We start from the raw sequence: 9,595 nt of genomic DNA on the forward strand, positions 1-9,595 counted from the left end.
CCCGCTGCCTTCCAGGCAGCACCGACACCTACCTTCTCACCTCCTTACGCACTACTTTTGTCCACCTCTCCACGTTTGTTCCCACCACTCTGACCTTGTTCTGTGTCTTTAAGGCCAAGCTCCAAATTGCCTCAGAACCTTTGCACTTGCTATGTCCACTGCCAGGTAGGCATTCCTTCTTGTCATTCTGGTCTCAACTGAAGAGTCAGCTCCTGAGAGAGATTCTCCCTGACCACCCTGACTAAATCTGCCATCACACTAATTGTCTATCACCTGCTTTATTTTCTACAAGGCAATTGTTACTTCCTGAAATCATCTTGTAGATTTAATTGTGGCGTCTATGCTTCCAACATGAGCTCCTTGCGTCAGAGACTGAGTGCCCCATGACTAGCACAGTGCCCGACACACAGCAGGCATTTAATAGATACTTGGTAAACAAATGGATGAGACTCATTCTGGGCAGGCAGGGGCCATTGGTGACCCTAAACCATCTAGAATATAGCAAGCTGATGGGTAAGGGGCAGTGGAGACCCACAGAGCTGAAATCAGATCCAAATTCTGCTGCTGACAGCTGTGTGTCCCTGGGCAAGTTGCCTAACATCTCTGAGCATTATCTTCATCTTCAGAATGGGAGTAGGGCACCTATCTTACCGGGCTGTAACTGGACCAATGAGGAGCGAAGGGCCTGTGTCCCAGTCCTGAGAACCCCACCACATTCGGTTACTGCTTGTTAAATGAATGAATGGCCCAAGAAAGAGCTTGATTAATATCAGACAGTCCATGATAGCGCTGATGTCAGACACCGTTATTTCCTGAAACACTTCTGGAAAAATTGTAAAACATTGCCAATGAAGACATAACCCAGTGTTTTTTTAGCACCTAAAATTTTTATCCTATACTTACTCAAGGATCTCTTTTGGGCTTAATAAGGCATAAATTTCTATCACAGATCACTACTGAGTTTACATTAAAAGGAAACAATCAAGGAAATCAATGGACTGAGTGTTCCTAAAACTTCTCCAAGGTCAGAGCCACCTATGAATTGATCCCCCGCCCCGCAACCCACAGCACTGTCCCCCTTAGCCTCTGCCTGGTGGGTGAGTGGATCCGAGTTCCCTCCATGCTGTTGCCCTGTGTCTTCCTGCACCTTGAGGAAGATCCCTTCCTCCCCCCAGGCTTTGTGGCTTTCTCCATCGAGAGTTGGTGACTGAGAGGTGAGGGGCCTCCACTGTCCAGCCAAGGACACCTCCTTAGGGACAGTCACATCCTGCAGACACACGGCCCACAGTGCCTGGAACATACACCCCCCAACTGTCATATGAACCCAGATTTCAGAAATGGGAAGATGCTGTCTTAAAGTCAATGAGATGCAGTGTAATACAATGTGAGAACTAGGACAAAGGGAACTTTTGAAGTCACAAAAGGGAGGGGCCCCTGAAAAGGCAGGAGGACCACCTTGTGCTGCACCATGGATGTGGAGTGGCCTAGGGACCAAGGTCAATGAAGAACTTGGCCTAGAGCCAGGCTGACTCAGATGCATGACCCTGTTGCTGTTGTCACCTTTCCGCACTGCCCACCTATGAGGAGTGAGGAGTCCTGGCTTCCCTACTTCCCTAAAGTGGGGCTGGGAGGATGGTTTTGGAGATGTTTCTTTCAGCTCAGAAAGTCTGGGGCCAGACTGAACTGGAGGGGCCTATGGGGCCTCTGTGGTCATTCTTAGCCTGGCTGCAGCCCTTGAGAAACCTGGGCCTGGAGAGGCCTTGGGGGCAGAGGCTCGGGGGATCAGGTGGTCCCTTGAGTGTAGAAACGAAATCAGGCAGTGGGGCAACCAAAGACGGAGGAGATGCCTGGTTTCTCCTCGGACCCTGGAGCTCCAGGAAGGTCCCTAGGAAGTGTTGCTTACTCCAGGTTGAGCGGCGGCTGGGCGCTGCTCCAGGCCCTGGTTTCCCCTTAGGTACAGTAAGAGCGCACCCTCCGGCTCCAGGAGACGCAAACCTCGCACCTGGCCAGGTTAATGTAGCCCTGGGGTCTCTGTTTCTTTTCTTCCACGTTATGGGTTCTCACCACTGACCCTCCAGGAGAATCCAGAACAGGGAAAGGGTGTAAACCCGAGTAAACTTTAGTTTTTAAAAAGAGGGGCGGCAGAGGGGGGGATGGGGAGCCCCCGCCCGGTTGCGCCTGTCATATCCTGGTGGTGCCGGCTCCGCGCAAAACCAGCGGCTAGTCGGAGGCTCTGAAACGGGCTGCGGACCCCAGGCCGGCCGCGAGAGGCCCACTTCCCCCTGAACGCTTCCTGCGATCCTGGCTTGAGCTGAGCGCCGCACAGAGCTAGGCTCCCGCTTCCGACAAGGAGAACGACTTGCTCAGGATCGGGGTCACAATCCCCCATCTCCGGCCTGCTCCCCAGCCAAACCTCCCCCAAAGTCCCCCTTCTTGCCCAGGCCCCTACTCCCACCCCATAAAGCCCAGAAGCGCAAACTTCGCTCTCGCCTCCGAGCGCTGCTGTCTGGCTAATCCCGGGTGCTGCTCACGGGGTCCTGGCCGCCACGGGCGTTCCCCGTCCACCTCCATTCCAGGTCCACTTCTCTCGCGAGACACCCGAGCCCTCTCCCAGCCCCGGCTTCGGGCCCCGGGCTCCGGGCTCCGGAGACACAGCCGCGACCTCCTTTGCACTCTGGTGTGGTCTCCGGGTTTTGTTTCCCAGGACGCTGGGGCGGAGTAGAGATTCGTGCGGCAGAGGGGGAGGGAGCGAGAAGACCGTCCCTCCCCGAAGGCCCGGGCCTGGAGTGAGGGGAGCGGTTGCCAAGAGGCAGGGAGGGGGCTTCCGCACTGGGTGGCCCGGGTGGCCGGGGTGGGGTGTCACTCAGGCCGCGCGACTGCATCACCGTCCGTGGATAGGTTGCCGCTCTTCACCTAGAGTCCTGGTTCTGCGGGCTACGGTCCGCGGTGGAAGTCTTGGGATGGGCAGTAAAACTTCTGCCTCCGAGCCTTCGGTTTTTTCTGGAGCGGGCCTGAGCTTCCATCGGGTCTCATAGGAATTACCCAAGCAAGGAACCCCGAGGTGCCAGGACGCGGCCAGCGCGCGGCCCGGTCCTCTCCCGGGCCTCCGGGTCTCGATCTGCTGCAGTCACCCCGCGCCCTGTCCGCCGAGGAGCACAGCAACGCAGGCAGTGACAGAAACCCCTCCCACCCCCTCTCGCACTGGAATCTGGATCCCCTCGTTTGGGGCCCAGCTCCCCCACTGACCGGCTGGTGACCTCGTGACAGCAGTGCCCCCATCAGGTTCCCCAGCTGTGCCTGGAGGGGTTGTACTCACTGGAATACTGGGGCCCTTGCGCTGTGGCACCGGATTCGCAGTATGCCCTTCCTCTCTCCCTCCCTCTTAGAGCCCTAGTGCTTTACGCCCTTTCCTCCAGTTCAGTGAGAGGGCTGCCTTGGGGAAACACCATAGAACCACAAGGCAATCTGCCCGAGATTGCATTCCTCAGATTTAATAAAACCTGAGGACCCCGAACGAGGTCCCAGAATGGACTGAAGGAGTGTGGGTCACTACACCTCCTCTCTCCTCTTCCACCCTCCTTCCACAACTCTGCATAGTTAACAAAGGCTGTGCTGGAATCTCTGTTCCCCAGGCCCAGGAGGGACAGAACTCGAATTTTCACTCCCACCGCTGCCTCACTTTGAGGTGGAGAGGATTAAACTCAGTAGTGTACCTGACTTGTCTAGCCTGGTCCTGGCTCAGGAAGGTTACAGCAGCACCACTACATTGAGCAGAACTGGGGGTAACCCTAAGGGCTGGAAGGGATTAGGAGGTACACTCATACACTGATGGTCCATTCCTTCCCTCCAGACTGCAGGTTTTCTCAGGCCCTTCAGGGGACAGTGGCAAGTGAATATTCTGGGAGCTGTTTCGAGGTTAAGTTAAGAGCCTAGAAAGGGAGCTTATTTTCCAAAGACTTGGCAGGGCTGGGGCTTGCAGAGAATTGCCTGCTGCCCTCAGAAAACACCCTCTTTCTCACTCCTCCCAGCCTTAAACCAAGGCCTGAGATTCTCGGGTACCAGTAATCCAAGTGCAGGTTTCAGGAAAGGGCGATCAAGCAGCGATTTAAAAAGGAAGTCATCAGCCGCTGCAGGTGGAGGCCATAACGGTTTTCACATTCTGAAATGCAAAGTCTGCATCTCAGCATAATGTTCCTGACTCTCTTTCCCTCTTATTTGCACCTGCAAGGACCTGGTTTCAAATCTCCGTCCTGTTTGGAACTCTGCAGGACCAAGTTTCCATCTCTCCCCAAGCTTTAACCAGCAAAGTGGCCATTTTTCCATTTCCATACCCTGGTGGTAGTCCTAGGAAGCACAAAAACAGGAACCAACATGGAAGCTCCCAGCCCAGACTAGACCAGAGAAGAGGCAACCGAGGCTTTCCGTGTGGGGGGGGAGGAGGGCAAACATGTGTCACCAAGCCGCGCCCCTGGAAAGGGCACCCTGCGTGACCTTGAGCAGTTTGGAGTCCTCGGCCCTCTGCCTCGGTCAGGTACCCCCACAGGTGCCCGTACTCGGCTGCCAGATGCCTCCCTCCTGTGTATACCGTGGAAAACTTGAAAACTCAGGGAGGCAGGCGCCTCTGCAGGCTGGAGCTGCTGATGGTGGCCGGCCTCTGTGCAAATCCCGAGTCCTTGGTTTCCCGTAGGCCTCAGGAAGGGCTGGCCGGTACAATCTCAAGGACCTCGCAGTTAGTCCTTAAAGCCCCAGGAGACTGAACCAACAACAGGAGGCGGCTCTCAGCCCCGGACAACTTCCGGAGTGAGCGCCTAGGTGGCCTCGGGCTGGTGACCCCTGTGTAGCCCGGTTGCTACCGTCTGAAGTGCCCTGGGCTGAGAAGGAAGGGGAGGAGGTTCAGAGTGGCCCTCATGCCCAGAGTGGAAGCGATTCCTAGGATCATGCAGCGACCGAGCTGCCTGCGTGCCCGGCCCGGGCCAGGTGGAGCAGGTCACGGCTCGCGTCCACGTAGCCCGGGGAAAGGATGTTTCAGAAAACACTGCGCGTGTCCCTCTTACCTCGCCGCGCCCCCCCGCCAACGTCGCGGATTCAGAAACCCCCCCCCATCAAGTCCCGCTGTGTCATAAAATATTTTATTGGAAAAAAACACCGTCTTCGTAAGAGAGGGGTAGGAGCCCCAGCGACGTAGGGTTGTCCGGGCGCCATCTCGGGCCGTGGTGGCCTGCGCCGGACCGCGGGGTCCACCGACGCGCGGAAGCGGGTGTGTGCCTGGAGGCGTCCGGGCCCGGGGGGCCGGCCCGAGGCGAGTGGGGGGGTGCAGGATAGGATCGGGGCGTGAATGCTCGTGGAGCGCCTGGCGACGGGGAGCTCCGAGAGGAGGCGACCTTCCGCCGCGCTGGACGTGTTTCCAGGCTAGGGCCCGCGAGCGCACGGGTTTGGCTTCAGGGTCTGTCCTTCCTTGTTTGGCCCCTAAATGTCCGCATTCAAGGTAATAATAAAAAGTTTAGACAGCAAACGGCGTGGACTCAGAAGGGCCGATTCGCGGCTTCCGGCGGGTTACTGGGGCCGCGTACTGCGCTGGGGTTCCCTGGGCCCGAACCCTCTGCCGCGCTCAGTCCTCGTGGCTCCGGTCGCCGGCCTCGCCCGGCGCCTCCGCCGGCTTCTCCGCCTCCTTGGCGCGCTCCTGCTCCGTGAGCTGTTCGCTCGTGGGGATGGAGTTCTTCTTGGGCCTCCCCTTGGGCTTGGTGGGAGACTCCAGGCCGCCGCCCTGCAGCACCTGCGCGGGAGACGGGCGGCACCGCGGTGAGCTGGGACTGGGCCGGGGACCCCCGCGCCCTGTGCCCAGGCAGGGCCTGTAGAGCCCAACGAGGCCATTCGAGGCCGCGCCTAGCCCCCGGGAAATGGCGGCCATTTGTCTGAGCGCTGCTAGGGAAAAGCGACCAGAGGGTCCGGCAGAGGGGTTCAAGGCTTCCAGGAATCCTGAGGGTTCAGGGAGCACGAAAGGAGCTGGGCTAGGGCACCCAGTGGGACAGAGAGCAGAGAGGGTCCCTCTGGGCACCAGGGACCGAGGGAATCGGGAGGGTTGGGCATAAGTCTCCATGGGGAGCAGCTCTTGAAGGCTACAGGGGCACGGCCGCGAATAGAGGGCGCAGAATGCCACAAAAACACTCACTATTTTCTTCCACTTCATCCTTCGATTCTGGTACCACGTCTTCACCTGCAACTGGCTCAGACCCAGAGACTCGGCGAGATCTATTCTGGAAAGAGCGGGGTGCACCCTCAGCAGGGCAAGCAGCCCCCCTCCCCCTACCCGCTGGGCTTAGCCTGGCCCCGCGCTACCTGTCGGGCGTGGAGAGGTACTTCTGCTTCTCGAAGCGTTTCTCTAGGCCCATCAGCTGCAGCTCGGTGAACACGGTGCGGCTCCGACGCCCCTTCTTGGCCTTGGTGCCCGGCTCCCCGGCGCCAGGCGCCTCCAGCTTCCCGCGGAGCTGCAGCTCGAGCGGCAGGTGCGGCGCGCCGGCAGCGCCGGGCAACCCAGGCCCCGCGGCAAGCAGCGCCGAGCCCAACCCGGAGCAGCCAAGCGGCGCCAGCGGGAACTTAAACACTGCCGCCTGCTCGGCCTTCAGCACGGCTGCGGGGAGAGAGTGGGGAGCCGGGTGAGCTCGGGCCTTGCTCCTCCTCCTGGAGATCCTCGCACCATGCGCCCTAGCCGAGAGCTCTCTCTCAGCCGGTGACCCCAACACAAAACCTTCGTGCTGGCCGGGAAGTGAGAGATTTGCTCTAGGCACCTAGGCTGAGCCTCCTCGACGCCAGGGTCCCCAGAGTCTGGGAAGGGGACCTCCCCGACCCGGGCTCTGCCTGGCATTCCCCAGGCCCCAGCTGCTCTGAGATTTCAGGATTCTGAATGAACAAGGTCGAAGCTCCCAAACACATAGAGTATGTGTCACGGAAAAGGGAAACCAAGAAAAAACGGCACAGAGGAAGATAAGCATTTGCCCCAACTAAATAGGCTTTGCTGCATTCGGCGGGGGTGGGGGGGGAAGTTTCAGTGGAGGAAGCACATCTGCTCTTCTGTGCAGGGCAAAACAGCCAATTCAGAGGGGCAGACAGCGGGTTGTCAGCAGGGGTGAAGTTGGGCGCTTCCCGGAAATTCCAAAGCACCCCAAGAAATGGGAAATTTGTTCTTCCTGTTTTCTCTGTTTAGACTCTTCCCCACGAAGACGTTTCAGTTTTCATTAGTCCTAAACGATTTTTTTTTTGCCCGCTTCAAACGAATTATTAACAGTGCAGCTGGAGGCAAAGGGCAGCAGAGATTGGACTCAAAACGAACAAACTGGCCCTGCTGCCCCCCAGGCAGGCGGAGCACTGGCTGGAGGGTCACTGGATGTGGAGGAAGTTGGCTCCCTGGGCTGAGGTCACGCTAGAATGTAGGAGGGCTCCCTGCCCAGACAGGTATCTCACTACCAGTGAGTGCTAGCCCCGATGGAGTCGGGAAAGGCCCAGGCAAGATGTGCGGGTGAATATGAGGAGAGAGCCCAGAGGGGAGAAAGGATCCTTGGTGGAAGGTGAGAAAGGAAGGGCAGACCCACCCCACTGAGAGAGGCCGGTTGGAGAGAGATGCGGAAAGGCCAGAAGAAGGGTTGCAGTGGAGAGGGCACGGCAGGTCAAGGCAGGGCCCCGACAAGGAAAGAAGAGAACCGAAAGGGACAGAAAAAGCCTGAGTTGCTGGTTCAAGCTCTGCCAAGGCGCAGCCGACCTGGAGCAGAAGGGCCATTCGGGCAGCAGCTCACAAATAAGCCTCTTGTCCCCAGGCAAGGCCCAAGGGGCTCTGTGCTACAGCACAGGTCGGTTCATCGTCAGCCTGAGACCCTGGGCTCTGGGAGGCTCCGGGCTGGCTCGGGCCAGCGTCAGCCCCCAGCATAGCACTCGGAGACACGGGCCTCTTTCCCAAAGGTCCGGCTTTCCCGGCTTGGGCAGCCGCGGCCACTCCCAGCCAGCTCTCTGTGGGAAGGCCCAGGCGCCCGCGGCCTGAGGTCGCTTTGACCCGAAGTCTGACATTAGCAGTCTGGTCCAGCGCCCACGATGGGGATGAGGGCTCGGGTCCCCGGACCTGGATTCCTCGGGGCTGGAAACCGCAGGGTCGCAGTGAAGAAGAGAGCGAATGCCCTCCCGGCAGGCCTGGCCCACGGGCACGAGGCCTGGCTTCTGCGCGGCCCAGCGCCTGCCCCCTTTGCTTCCCCGCCGGGAGCGCGCGGAGGGAACGGTCGGGGGCCTGCGTTCCCGGAGCTGCGTCCGGGAGACGCCGCGGCTCGCTTCCTCCCGCCGAGCCCGGCCAGCGCCCCGTGGCCCCAGGCCCCGCACGTACCCAGGTGGCTGTGGAAGGGCCGCGCCGCCAGCAGAGCCTGCACGCCGAACTTGAGCAGCTCGCCCGCGGCGGCGGCGGCGGCGGCTGGAGCGGCGCCCTTGGGCCCCGGAGGCTCAGTGAGGATTTCCTCGATCATGAAGCTGCGGTAGCGGTGCGGCCGGTGGTCGGCGCAACCCTCGGGCGGGCCGAAGCGCGCTGCACCCGGCTCCCCCGGCCGCTGCATCGCGGCGCCCCGGGGCTTGGCGGCGGCAGCAGCTGGGGCGCGGGGCCCGCGCGGGGGTCTAGGCCGGCCCGCAGATCCGGGCGGCGCGCGGGCGCCGGTTCATGCCCCCTCCCCCGCCGGCCGGCCGGGCGGAGGCACAGGGCGCGGGCGGGGCGCGCGGGGCTCGGCCGGTCGGACCCGGGACTGCGCCCCCGCCCCACTCTGCCGCGCCTCTAGCCCCGCCGGCCCCGCGTCACCGCCCCGCCCCGCCCGGCCGCCCCGCCCCGCGTCGCCGCCCCCCACCCCCCAGGCCGAGCCCGAGGGAGGGCCAGAGATGGGAGGGTGGCAGGAGGGAGGGGGCCGGGAGAGGGGCCGACCGTCACAGACAGAGGGAGACCCAGCGGAGCGCACGCCCAAGAAGGATCGAGCCGGAGAGCTCGGGAGACAAGACCCCCGGGGATGGGAGCTGAGGGATCGAGAGAGAGGTGAGAGAGGGTCTACAGCGAGACAGCGAGGGCCACACAGATGCGAGACAGTGACGTGAGGATGCCAGGGACACCGAGACGTGCGCAGAGAGCAACCGACAGAGGCGCGGGAGTCAGCGGGCCCTGACGTGCCGGAGAGCACAGAGGCAAGCAGGACAGAAAGAGGGGGCAGTTAAGAAAGAGATGGGACAGCTATCAAGGCGAGCGGCCTGGGCAGGGTTTAGGGAGCCCCGGAAAGATCGGGAGGAGGAGAGGCAGAGACCCCGAAGCTCGGCTGGAAAGGGGGTGGCGGTGCTCAGCCTCCGTGCCAGGACGCAGGGCCGCGCCCGGGCAGGAGTGCAGCAGTGGGCCGGGTGCACCTCGCAGGGTAGTAGCCTCACCTGTGCCTCAGTTTACCAGGTACCGCCTCATTTCTCCTGAACTGCCCTGAGAGGCAAATTTCTCCAGCCAGAATTTGCTTGTATTACCAAGTGGTATGTGGACACATCTACACAACCCTAGACGCTGTGGAGTGGGTTGTGTTCCCCTAGTTCTAGCAAGAGATGG

The 9,595-nt window shown here is 60.7% G+C and overlaps 1 protein-coding gene across 2 annotated transcripts; it reads right to left on the minus strand.

Annotated features, from left to right (window-relative positions):
• Positions 1-5,020: 5,020 nt before the first annotated feature.
• BARX1 (BARX homeobox 1) lies at positions 5,021-8,732 on the minus strand. Of its 2 annotated transcripts, none has more exons than XM_082469902.1 (4): positions 8,363-8,732; positions 6,337-6,628; positions 6,170-6,249; positions 5,021-5,773 (listed from the first exon to the last, which is right to left on the minus strand). In XM_082469902.1, the coding sequence occupies exons 1-4, from the start codon at positions 8,583-8,585 to the stop codon at positions 5,523-5,525; spliced, it is 846 nt and encodes a 281-aa protein (XP_082326028.1). In that variant the 5' UTR covers positions 8,586-8,732; the 3' UTR covers positions 5,021-5,522. The 2 variants fall into 2 exon arrangements, with proteins under 2 accessions (XP_082326028.1, XP_082326029.1); XM_082469903.1 differs by having other exon boundaries at positions 5,022-5,773; positions 6,170-6,254.
• Positions 8,733-9,595: the final 863 nt, after the last annotated feature.

The sequence above is a fragment of the Balaenoptera physalus genome (genome assembly GCF_965194825.1).
Source record: "Balaenoptera physalus genome assembly, chromosome: 7".
Classification (NCBI taxonomy): domain Eukaryota; kingdom Metazoa; phylum Chordata; class Mammalia; order Artiodactyla; family Balaenopteridae; genus Balaenoptera; species Balaenoptera physalus.